This window comes from Camelus bactrianus, chromosome 16, assembly GCF_048773025.1.
Source record: "Camelus bactrianus isolate YW-2024 breed Bactrian camel chromosome 16, ASM4877302v1, whole genome shotgun sequence".
In the NCBI taxonomy this organism is placed as follows: Eukaryota; Metazoa; Chordata; class Mammalia; order Artiodactyla; family Camelidae; genus Camelus; species Camelus bactrianus.
Genome location: NC_133554.1, coordinates 10188782 through 10201945, shown reverse-complemented (window position 1 = coordinate 10201945; position 13164 = coordinate 10188782). Strand labels below are relative to the sequence as shown.

General features: G+C 44.6%; 1 protein-coding gene and 1 long non-coding RNA gene across 13 annotated transcripts in view; one reads left to right on the top strand and one right to left on the bottom strand.

Moving 5' to 3' along the window:
* LOC105080859 (uncharacterized) overlaps positions 1 to 8824 on the bottom strand; it is a 66883-nt gene extending 58059 nt beyond the window's left edge. For 6 of the 12 annotated variants that reach the window (XM_074342457.1, XM_074342460.1, XM_074342458.1 and 3 more), the window contains exons 1-2: positions 4548 to 8190; positions 2137 to 2208 (exon numbers count right to left, since the gene is read on the bottom strand). In XM_074342457.1, the coding sequence (XP_074198558.1) occupies positions 2137 to 2208; positions 4548 to 8014 (3539 nt within the window). In that variant the 5' untranslated portion in view covers positions 8015 to 8190. The other 6 variants (XM_074342467.1, XM_074342463.1, XM_074342466.1 and 3 more) reach the window with 6 other exon arrangements.
* The window catches only part of LOC141573592 (uncharacterized), a 99492-nt gene continuing 92978 nt past the window's right edge, over positions 6651 to 13164 (top strand). The window contains exon 1 of the long non-coding RNA XR_012499437.1: positions 6651 to 6684. This is a non-coding gene — a long non-coding RNA (uncharacterized LOC141573592). The remainder of the gene's footprint in view (positions 6685 to 13164) is intronic.

The following is a 13164-nucleotide window of genomic DNA, read 5'->3' as shown; positions in this document are numbered from 1 at the left end:
CATTTCTTCTCACGTCTACCTTTGTGTCCATCCCTTTCCATTACACACACACACACACACACACACATGCACACACGCACGCACACGCACACCCCTATCCACTCTTCCTCACCAAATCATGTATTTAAGGCCTACTCTGCAGATTACAAGTCCTTGGTTAGAACCCAACTCTGGGCAGCACTGAGGCTGCAGAGCTGCCATGCCTTTCTCGCTTTTCCCAAACTGCATGTGGAAGTCCCAGAGGATATTAGGGCTGGAAATGAAGTCATTTGATTTTTTTTCCCCACTGAAATTTTTTTTCAAGATTAAAATGTACGTAAAATACACAAACCTGTTCAATTTAATAATTAGAAATCCCCATGTAACACCATCCACTTCAAGAAAGATCACAGCCAGCACCCCTGGAGCCCCCGCTGTGCTCCTTCCCAATTACAGCCCTCTCCCTAGAGGGAACCACTATCCTGACTTTAATACTACTTCCCTTCCTTTTCAAATGTAGTTTTGCCTTTTATACATCAGCCACAAAGAATATAATTTATTCTTGCTTCTTGAACTTTATGTGAGTGGAATGATTTATGTATTATTCTCTATGTTCTTTCATTCAACAATATTTTGTAAATTTATTTTGTTCTTGCATGTAGCATGTAGTGCTGCATGTCTAGCAACATGTGGCTACTGAGTACTTGAGTGGCTAATGTGCCTAAGGAGTTGAATTCTAATTTAATTTACTTATTTTTAAAATTAAAATGTAAAAACTGATACTCAATGTAATTATCGGAAAACGTAAAGTGTGTTTGCAACAATTTGGGTATGTGATACAACTTTTCAACTGTAAATTTTAAGAAATCTAAATACAAATAAAATTTAGCAACAAAATTGAGATTTCAGAGTATGGACAAAAAGTATGGAGACTCTCTCATTAATTTTTATACTGATTACAGGTAGATATGACAATACTTTGGATATTTTTGAAGACTTAATACAAAAAGATGTAGAATATCTTATCAACAATGTAATTTGGAAGTTATACTTATGATTTGTCTATTCAAGTTGAATAATACAAACTGCCATAAAAAATGCCAGTTAACTGCTTTGAATATACCTTCCCCCTTAAAATCATTATCTTATTTAAGCTGACTTATCTACAAATCAATTTAAAAAAATAGAAAAATGAATAAAGGGCAGACAATTCAGAGATGAAATACAAATGCTCAACACACATATAAAGATATTTAAATTCACAGGTACTCAGAAAAATTCAAATTCAGATGGAACCCCTTTTATTCACCCTTCAGATCAGCCCAAAACATGGAGAACATCCAGCAGTGGAAGGCTGTGGGGAAACAAAGGCTGTCAGGGAGTGCTGACTGGAGTGTCAACTGGCACAACTTGCTTGAGGGCAATTAGAAGTTTGTCTCTACATAGTCTTCGCCCCAACAACCCCATTTCTACATATCTATTCTACAGAAATACCTGACAGGTTCACAAAGATGCATGCACAAGGATGTTCATTGCAGCAGTGTTTGTAACAAGAAAACTGGACATAATCTAAACACCTTTCAATACGGGCATTATTAAACTGATGCGTCCATACTATGGAATATTATGTAGGAGTTTAAATAAATGGGGCAACCCTCTATGTACTGGGAGGGAAAGAAATCTAAGATGTATCGTGACATTAAAGAATCATGTTCCAAGATTTTAATCACTTAAGTAAAAAGATATAATAAAGTCACACAACTAACTTATTTTGTTATCTGTAAATGTGTATGTAGTCAAATACATGGAAAAGAGTCTGGAAGGACTGTTTTACTAAACTCCAAACTGTGTGGGTGGGGGATTAAGGCACAAGGAGGGTTTTCACTACACCTGTTATTTCATTTTTCTATATGGAGAATATAATCATGTATTATTGGTGTAATGGAAAATAAGTTTAAGTTGGTTCTTGCCTATTTGAATGAGGGCCAGCCAAGTTTAATTTTTTAAATAAAAACAGAATTTCAATCAATAGTTTGGTTTGGAATGTGAAGGGGCAAATACCTTTTAACACAGCTGTTGACCTCGGAATTCTGGACCAAGAAGAATCTGACAAGGCAGTTAGTGTTTTGTATGCGTATTTGGAGAGAATATACTCACAGTTTCTCAGTCCAGCGGTAAGGCTTCCAAGTATTTTCATCAATGTAAGAAATAGAGTTTCCTTGGAAATCTCTGTGAAGAAACACAGTTCATATCCTTAAATAGGTAGGGAGAGAACGAGCAGACTAAGTGAGAGAATCATGGCAACCTTGTGGGGAATACTCAAGTGCAGAAAAGACCAGCTTTCTACCTCCCACAGCTTCTCAGCTTCCCAGTGGGCACAATTCCTAAAGATACAATAAAGATATAATGTGAGGCCACTGGCACAAGCAATGAGGCATCTCCTCAGAACCTGAACTTCCTGTCCGTCCAATTTCTTGGATATATATTGCCAATTGTTTTGAATGTAAGTCTTTTTTCTCCCAAAGACACTTATGTGTCTAAAATGACTCCTACAAATCAATGATAAAAATGGCAAAAATGTATCGTTATCAGCAAGTAAAGAAATCTTATGCCAGGTAACACCAAAGCTTTGGCTCAGTGCCCTCTAAATCTCTCCAGGTATTGGAAGGACATGGGCAGTTAGAAATTAGAGACTATTATGGAAATATCTCTCAGACATATTGCATAAGGAAAAGCACAGATCACTGAGCAAGGAGTAAAGTTATTACCTCATTAGGGGAAAAAATGCAAAGGAAAGAGACTGGAAGGAAGGACACACATCCAAATAGTAACATAGTTCTCTTATGGGTGGGAGGGAGGGTAGGGAGAGAATGTCACATTTTAGCCTGTATACTTCTATGACATTTTCTTTTAAACAGTGAGAATGTATCCATGACTTACACATTTAAAAGAAGCTGTTAAGTGCTTGAGGTTCAGTTTCAACCACTAACTGTGGATGGCTTTGAACCTTTACCTTTAGCTTTGTCCTCTTCCCTCAGCCACAACCATTTAGTTTATATACACAATTTTCAGGGGGATCAGAAATAAGTCAAAACAGATACCTGTCTGCCCACCTGCCTATGGGACATTTCCACTCAAACAGAAGCCTTCTGGTTGCTTTACGTTCATCAATAAAACTGAATCCATTTCCCTCAAACTGGCTCTCCTTCCCAACTGTATTTCCACCTGTTGTACCACCATCATTCTCCTCATCAACATATTTGATTTTTCTCTCCTGTACCCCTCATCCCCTGACTCTAGGCAGTTACTAAACCTTGTCAGTTTTCCCTTTGTCGTGCTCTCAGGATTTCCTTCTCCTCCCGTCACAACCACGCTAACTCAGCCTGTTCTCACTCTCCTCCTAGGTTTTGCTACAGCATTCTGTTTGGTCTCCCTGAATCCAACCTTCCTCTCTAGATCACACTACAGATGGAATCTAAAATAAACTTCTTGTTTTCATCATTTCTCTCTTTACCTTGAAAACTTTCAATGGCTCCCCACATCTTATACCATATTTTTCAAACCCCTATTTGTAACAGTCAAGGTTTTTCATAGCATATCTTTCATTGGCGCTTAACCCAGTACTTCACAGCTAGACTGATCTCTTAAATCCTGATAAGTCCTGCAGCCACACCTTTCCCTAGACTGTACTCTCTATTTTCACTCTAACAAGTCATAGCCAGTCTTTAAGTTCCAGCGACAGTTTTAGCTTATCCATGCAGTTTCCCCTGACCTCCACACCCCAGTGATTCCAGGTTCTGGTTAATTTCAGCACCCCTCTGTATTTTTAATACTCAATTACACATCACCTCCCTTTTAAGGCGTGTTCTCATTCCTCCCACCTATCACTGTGATGTTCTGGAGACAATGCCATATTTCTGTGGCTCCCACAGTACTTAGCCCTGGGTTGGGCATAAAATGGATGCTATACATAGAAATACTGAGGGCAAAGATGAGTAATCAATATACCTGAGGGACTGAATAAAAATAATGGCTAACACTCAGATATATGCTAGGCACTGATATAAGAGCTTTACATGTATTAACTCTTCTAAATCTCACAATAATCCTATGAGATAGTGACTATGATTATCCCCACTTTCCAGATGAGGAAACTGAGTCACAAAGCTAATAAATGGCAGACCTGGATTGACACCCAGGTAGTCTGACTCCAGAATCTCTACTCTTAACCACTTTGTTGTATTAATACCAATGAGATGGGGAGAGGGACATGTTGCTGTAATGAGGATGGAGCAAAAATGGGAGAAGAGAAGATGTTAAGAAGTTAACTAATGGAGTAAAAAATGGAGAAGGAAAAAGAGTAGGGGCAGTTATAAGTAAAAGACTGGAGAAGAAGAAACAATAGTAAGAAGGCAAATGAAGGTAAGAAATTGCTTATAAGACAAACAAAAGGTAAAAACAGTCAGCCAGTGTGAGCTAGGGAGATGAGGAAGACCCAGGAAGACCTCGAATAAAGGCTGCCAGGTCAGGCAGGAGGCGGAGAACAAACGAGGAAAAGTAGTTCTTACAGGATGGTGAAGGTGCCGTTGTAGCTGCTGGGCTGCGGCACGGGCACTGTCTGGAGCCTCTCCTCTGGGCTGAGACCAGTGCAGGACAAGATCTCATTACTGCACATGCAGAGCTCACAGATGTTCACACTTGTGGGAGCGCTCTGTTCCGGTTGCTCCTTTTCTGAGGTGTATGGTACAGAATGCACCACCGAAGGCTCAGCCGAAGCAGGTGTTTTCAGTGACCCTGGGTGCCGAGTTATGGTATCTACCTGACCTACAGGGGGAACTGTGACTCGAGTCAGGTCTGGATGTGCAAGTGCCACCTCAGGAGGAGGAGCTGTAGTCTTCTGGAGGACTGTAGAATGTTGAGCCTCCATAGCAGGTTCTGAAGTCATGGTTAGCTCCAGGTCTACGTGATGAGGTGTGACGCTGGACGGTGTTGTGTGCTGACCTTGACCCTTAATTGAAGTCGGAATGGTCACCTCCTGATGGGGTGGATATTCAACAACAACCTCCTTTGGTGGCTCTGGAGGCTGAGCTGGGGTCTCCTGGTTGGTCGGAGAAGGTTCAACATCCACACTGGATGCTCCATTTACAGTAACTTCCAGGTCCACAGTGTGAACTGTGACTGGAGTGATGCTTAAAGGGGTGAGTGTCACCTCAGGGTGTTCTGGAGGGGGCGATGTGGAATGTTCAGCTTCCGTAGTAGGTACTGAAGTCATGGTAAGCTTCAGATCCAAAGGTTTATCTATGACACTAGATGACATTAGATGCTCAGGGTGATCCTGGTCTGGTGTGGGAACTGTCACCTCCTGATACAATGAAGGCTGATGGGGCTCTGGAGGCCAAGTGGGGGTCCCCTGCGTGGTTGGAGAAGGTCGAGCCTCTGTATTAGGTTCTGGACTTAGTGAAAGTTCCAGATCCAGAGGTTGAACTGTGAACTCAGTCATGGCTGGATGCTGAGCCAGCACCTGCTCTGCCTGTGGAGGTGTCACCTCCATGTACGTTGGATGAGATGTCGTCTGCTGCAGGGCTGCAGAGTGTCCAGCCTCTGTAAGAGGCACTGGAGTCACGGTAAGCCCCAGGTCCAAAGCTTTATCAGTGACACTGGGCGAGCTGGAATGCTGAGCGTGATTCTGTCCTGGTGTTCCAACTGTCATCTCAACCTCCTTAGGTGGCTCTGGAGGTTGAGCCGGGGCTTCCTCCTGGACCGAAGAAAGCCCCACCCCCTCAGGGGGACCTGTAGTCTGAGCTGTGGCCTCTTGTTGTCCTGGGAAAGATTCAACCTTCCCAGGGTGCTCCGGAGACGGAGAAAGAGGCTGAGACTGGACTGGAGAAAATTCAGCCTGCTCGGGGGAAACGGGAAAATGAGCAGAGCCCTCCTGCTGCTCTGGAGAACTTTCAGCCTCCTTAGCAGGCTCTGGAGTGATGACAACTGTGAGATCCAGGGGTTTGCCTATGGTACTAGGCATCACTGGATGCTGAGCTTCACCTGGCCCTGCAGGTGAGAACGTCACCTCATTAAGTACTGGATGTTGAGCTGCGGCAGCTGTAGAGGTCTCTGGAGGCTGAGTTGGGGGCTCAAGCTGGACTGGAGAAGGTTCACCATTTCCTGAGGGGGCTGGAGGCTGTTCCGGAACCTCCTGCTCGACCAGTAACGGTTCCAACTGCTCAGGGGACCCTGCAGACTGAGATGAGGCCTCCTGTTGGGGCGGAGAAGGTCCAGCTTCACTTGTGGGCCCTGAAGTTATGGTGAGTGCAAGGTCCACAGGGTTAACAGTGACACTGGGCCACTGCAGAGACTGAGCTTGATCCTGGCCTGGAGGAGAAGCTGTTGTCACATGATCTTGAGAATGAGCTGGAGAGGGTTCGGCCTCAGCGGGAGACTGTGGACGCTGAGCTGTGCTTTCCTGCTGGGTTGCGGAAGGCTCTATCTCTGCTGGAGACTGAGCTGGGCTCTCCTGCTGGGTGGCTGGGTTCACCACCTCAGGATGCTCTGTGGGCTGAGCTGGGCTCTCCTGCTGGGTTGAGAAGGGTACAACTTCCCCATTAGGCTCATAAGGCTGAGCCGGTTGTCCCTGTTCACCTGGAGAAGGCTCAGCTTCCTCAGGAGGCTCTGGAGGCTGACCTGTGGCATCCTGCGGGGTTGGAGAAGGTTCTGCCTCCACAGAATATTCAGGAGGCTGAGGCCGGGGCTCCTGCTGGGCTGCGGTAAACTCGCCTTCTTTAGCAGGCTCTGGAGTGACCATAAGTTCCAAATCCACAGGTTTAAGTGTAACACTGGACAGCTTGGAGTGAGCTGGATACTTACTTCCATGTCGAGCTACTGCCTCGTCACTCGCTGGAAAATGAGGTACATTCTCGCCAGGGGACCCCGGAACTTGCGCTGGGGCCTCTTGCTGGAGTGGGGCAGAGTCATACTCAGGGCGCTCTGCAGGCTGAGCCTGGGCCTCCTGAGGGAATGGAGGAGGTTCCACCTCCTCAGGATGCTCTGCAGGCTGAGCCTGGGACTCCTGCTCAAGTGAAGGTTGCACCTCCTCGGGGCTCTCTGGAGGCTGAGACGCAGCTTCCTCCTGGACTGGAGAAGGTTCCACCTCCTCAGGGCTCTCTGGAAGCTGAGGCAGGGCCTCCTGCTGGGCTGTGGTAAACTCGCCTTCCTTAGCAGGCTCTGGAGTGACCGTAAGTTCCAAATCCACTGGTTTAAGTGTAACACTGGATGGGTTGGAGTGAGCTGGATACTTACTTCCAGGTCGAGCTGCTGCCTCATCTCTCGCTGGAAACTGAGGTACAGTCTCACCAGGGAACCCTGGCACTTGCGCTGGGGCCTCTTGCTGGAGTGGGGCAGAGTCATACTCATGGCGCTCTGCAGGCTGAGCCTGGGCCTCCTGAGGGAATGAAGGAGGTTCCGCCTCCTCAGGATGCTCTGCAGGCTGAGCCTGGGCCTCCTGCTCAAGTGAAGGTTGCACCTCCTCGGGGCTCTCTGGAGGCTGAGACGCAGCTTCCTCCTGGACTGGAGAAGGTTCCACCTCCTCAGGGCTCTCTGGAGGCTGATAGGGGGCCTCCTGCAGAACTGGAGAAGTTTCAACCACATTAGTGACCTCTGGATTTATAGTAAGTGCCAGATCCACAGGGTTAACACTGACACTGTGCAGGTCTGACTGCTGAGCTTCATTCTCATTGGGACCATGAGGCCTTAATTGTTCAGCTAAAAGCTCCTGAAGCCCTCCCTCCCCCCAAGGGACTGCAGCGCCTACTTCCTCAGGGCCCTCTGAAGGCTGAGACAGAGCCCCCTGCTGAAGTGGAGCTGGTTCTGTCTCTTCAGTGGCCTCTGGACGCTGAGCCTGGGCCTCTGCCTGGGGCGGAAAAGATTCAACCTTCCCAAGGGTCTGTGGATTTTGAGCAGGACCCTCTTGCTGGGGTGGAGACTCAACCTCCTGAGTGGGCTCTGGACGCTGAGCCTGGGCCTCCTGCAGGGATGAGGACATTTCAGCCTCCTCAGGGGGCTCTGGAGGCTGATCTGGGCTTCCCAGAAGATCCAAAGGTAGATCTATATCTACAGCTTTGATCTTATTACCTTTAGGTCGAGACAGAGCTGGGGCCTGATTCTGATCCCAGCCTAGCACTGGAACCTCCTCTGGGAGCTTTTGATGCTGGGTTATCCTGTCATTCTCACCTTGACGTGGAACAGCAACATCTTCATATTGCCCTGCAGGCAGCTCTCCATTTGACGCTACGTCCGGGTACAGGAGCCAAGTCTCAGCTGACTCCTGTGAGGAAGAATTAAACTCCCCTGATTGTGAGTTGGGGGTCTGCTGGACAGAGCCCAGGGACCACCTCAGGGGCCATCCCTGGACCAGCAGCCAGAGTGGTTGCCAAGCAAAGAGCTGCAGCAACCAAAAATACTGGGGAAACATAACACAAAGACGATTCGGGCACAGTGACACAGGCTAGTAGGAAACTGGCCAGGCACACTGAACAGACACCGAAGCGAAATGGCAGCTTGGCTACACGTGCGCCCCTCCCCTGCCTCATGCCCCACCCTGTAGTGACACCTCTTTTATTAGGTCAGAGTGAAGATGCAACCACAGTCAGGCTTTTTCCCAGGGTCCAAGCCATCCTTCCCCCAGCAAAGGTGACACTTACCTCCTGCCAGGCCCTCTCTCCAACCCCAGCCTGGCCCCCCAGCACAACAAGGCAGGATTTGGGCTGCAGACCAGAGTGGCCCCAGGCTCCAGCAGCGCAGGGGTGGGGGTGAGGTGGTGCAGAGCTTCCCAAGGAAGTCACAGGGCCCGGCCTTCAGGAAGATTCAGAAGTGCTAGCCCAGTTCTGGGCATCTGAACTCCTCCTCCTCAAAGCTGACATCTGAGAGACATTCTTCCTCCCCTTGGCCACACTGCTTCCAAGAAAAGTAGCTGACCTACAAAATGAGCACCAGTCAGGGCGGCGGGAGGGGAATACACCTTACAGTTAGATATTTTAAAATGTTGCCATGTCCTCTGAACTCTCAGCATCCATGTCTGATTATAAAATTCACCACTCTATTATTAGGGGTTACCACTGAATCAGTGATGACTCCAAAGTTTCTGCAGGAAGGGTTTTGGAGTAGGTGAGCAATTCACCCTGAGAAAGAGTGTTGGAAACCAAGTGAACAGCTCTTTACATCAGCATGGGAAAATTTGCCCATCTCACCTTGTCTCAGCACAGCCATTAGTCTAGAAACAATTACAATGCCCCTTTTCAGAGGTCTACCCTGTGTGCACACACAGAGAAGTCACCTTGAATGTTAAAGTCAGCATGTTGGGGGGAGGTATAGCTCTGTGGTTAGTGTGTACCTAGCACACACAAGGTCCTGGATTCAATCCCAGTACCTCCATTAAAAATAGTGGGGAAAGGGGTGGGAAGGGATAAACTGGGCATTGGAGATTTGCAGATTCTAATACTATAAATAAAATAGACAAGTTTATACTGAGAATGATATTCAGTATCTTGTAGTAACTTATGGTTAAAAAATAAGAAAATAAATCTATGTATGTTCCTATATGACTGTGTATTGTGCTGTACACCAGAAATTGACACAACATTGTAAACTGACTATACTTCAATAAAAATATATTTTTAAGAAATAGTATTTATGTAAATAAATAAATAAAAACATGATTACCTCCTCCCTCTCAAAAAATAAAGTCAGCATGTTAAATAATTTTCTTGAAATACTGCAGATAGCACCCACTTTACTTCCTTCACAGCCCTTATAATCATCTCTCTAATTTTAGTCGTTTTTAATTGTCTGGCACACCCTCTGGTCACTAAACTCCATGGAGAAGGCGCTTCATCTTACTCCCAGCGTTAAGCACATAATGGTTTTTAAATGGAATTGATTCAAAGATTGGCCAATGAGGAATGGCTCTGTTGTTATAATCAGCTTTCTGAAAATTTTAGCATCGATACTGAATCTGTTCCTCTCACATTTCACAAGAAGCTAGACTTCTTAAAGCGCAAACATGGATATGATTGAAGTGTCCCTGATTTAAACTGAATTTAAAATAATTTGGTATAAATTGAATTAAAATAATTATCTTGTGCAGAAGAAACTTCAAATACTTTTTCAGAACGTAAGCATCTTGTCTTTCTCTACTTTGTTCCCTTCATAACAAACTTGGCAATGCTGGGTGAGTTACATAATTAGAAATCTAGCTGCACAAGAAGTTCTCAATGACATGAAACACATTTTTACTCCTTAAAAAAATCTTATATGCAGTAGATTAATATTTTCTTTTAGAAATTACTTTGACAACTTAATCCCTAATTCAGGACATCCATATAGTTAATTTATAGAAAGGTTTATCAGTAAAATACTTCACATAAAATATATATGAGATGCTGAGATTTGGTAACAACACACCTTATTTGAAAGGCATTCACAGTTTTCAAATGCTGCAGCATAATCCCACTTTAGGCCATAGTTACTTGGTTCCTAAATGCTTGGGATTCTTCTTAAGGGGAGTTTTAAAAGACCTGTGTCTTCTCCTGTGTCCACAACTGTAGAATCACACTGATGGCCCTCAGTTCTGCTCTCCAAATTTCAAACAAGTGGTCAGAGCCAAGGGTAAGGACAACCAAGAAAGTCTTAGAGTGGGGAGGATATAGTTCAAGTGGCAGAGAACATGCTTAGCAAGCACGAGGTCCTGGGTTCTACCCCCAGCACCTCCTCTAAAAACAAGTAAATAAATGAGTAAACCTAATTATTGCCCTCGTGAAAAAAAAAAAAAAAAAAAGTCTTACCTAAAACCACAACCAGCAGTTTCTGGAATGCATCTGTCATAGCCTTTTGAATAGCAAGCTTCTGGGTTATCTTCCTTTTCATAAGGTATGATAATGTAATGGCCCTAAATCCAAGAAAAAGAAAGACTTAAAATGCCTATCTGAGTAACTGATTTTTGTTATATATTTAAAAAGAAAAATGCATCTATGATTCTTAGATCACTATCGTAGCAACTAAGGGCAGGCACAACACACACGTGTGGCTGAATGGCTGTTGTAGATACATCCTGGCAGGACAGCTTTTTACCGTCCAGATTGATTCTGGAAGTTCCTGAAGAGCTAGACAGGAGATGCAAGCCAAGAATGTGGCACACATATCACATCAGATTTCAAATGGACAAGCTGAAGCTACACTCCTGCTCTCCCGTGCATAAACGGCTGGAATTGTACAATGAGACAGATTTGGTGGTGGTGCAGATAGTCTGTCCTCTCCCAGAGCATCAGCCACTCAGGTGGATGGTGGAGCCTCCTCCACTCCATTAACAGACCTGCCTCTGACTTAAAACCCTAACCCCAAATGCCACAGGTTCTAGGAAAAAAAAAAAAAACTCAGTACCAGCTGGAAAAACCTTTCTAGGGATCTACATTTGACTTTATACACTCAAGTCCTTGTATAGGAAGCAAAGGACTGAACATTTACACAAGAGTTTAAATCTTTAGATGATGATTCTGTTGGGATAACTGAAGGCTACAAGAAATCTGTATTGGAAAGGACTATTTAAGCACAAAACAAATTATTAACCAAAAATGGGGGAAAAAAATTTTCCCTCCTAAGCTTGACAGGTTGTCAGCTCTAAAATTTTAGAGTTAAAGGTTCTATCAGGCATTGCCTAAGATAAGAACCTATATGGCAAGGCTGAAAAACTCTGCTCAGGGCTTTAGTTGCTTAGCCAGGGTGATGACGTAACTGAAGAAAAAAAAGTTTTAGAAAGAAAGGACAAAGGAGAAATCCCACCCCTCACCACCCACCACACACTGGAAAACAGACCTTCCTCCAGCTTGTGCAAGGGTTCCTCGGCCATGCCAGCTCCAGGACTCCTGCCCTCATAGGACAGCAACAACACCTCTAAAGCACAGAACTCCAGGCTTTGCTTCTGATGTTGTGCCACAATATCTTCATTTTCCCTTTCTTGAAGGTCAGAAAGATCCTGAAGCTGGTAGAATTGTGGTGATGAGTTTTTTTGTTTTTTGTTAATGGAGGTACTGGGGATTGACCCCGGGGCCTCATGCATGCTAAGCACATGCTCTACCACTGAGTTACATCCCTACCCAGGACTCTGAACTAAAGTCAATTCTTCAAGATATTTTCTTATTATAAGTAAAAACTAAACTCCAGCAAGCCCACTTAATAGTAGAGGTGTCCTGTTGCTTCAAAATCAAGTAAGGCTTGCAAATGAATTACTAGATATGGACAACTATTTTTTATTATACACCATACAGATACTGGAGAAAATTATGAACACCACCACCAAGTCAATGAGATTATCGTTAATTCCACATGGAAGGTCAATGCTCAGAAACTTGTCTTTCACATCTCCCCACAACCCAGTTCTAATCTTCTCTCTGAAGTCTAGGATTTCAATGTTGAAAGGAGTCTGTTTAGTCAAAGAAAATCTACAGTTTACCTTTATGATCCTTTTTGACCATCCATTGAATCCAAAGTAGAAATTGGCCAATTCTTGGCACCTGGAGCTGCTTAGGGCAAGGGCATTAAGTTCAACTGCCTTACGTCTGGTGCCCAGACAAACCTAAAGACCTAGGAGGCCTAAAAATATCACAACCTGACACAGAGACTTATTTTGGGTACACCTGAGATTTATCAATACCAATTTGATAAGAGTGGTTGTGAAGATTAAATAGGACCACAGTTTAGGCAATGAGTTCATAGGAAGCCCTAAATAAATATTACTTTTAAATCAATACTTTTCTGTATCACTTTCAGGGCCCCTGATTAATCAGGTTTCCCTGACCTCTGGTGGTGAAGGTGATGATGAAAGCAACCAAGGAAGTCCTGCAGAAGCCTATTACAGGCTTGAGGGTAAGCAAAGGAAGTAAATTGTTTTAGTCCTGTCATCCTGTAGCTCCTGCCCGAGAATATGAACTGAAGGGGAGATAAGATGGACCTGCCACTGAAATAGGACCTGAATCTGTAGCAGCCCCGCTCCCCAAGTTACTAACCCCTGTGAGAAGGAACACACATACCTCTATACATTTTATAAGCAACTAAATTAGCATTCTTTTAGCATCATCTGCATTAGCAAGCTTCTTTGAGAGTCCAAGTATCTCGTGTTAACTCTCTAAATAACTTACACAT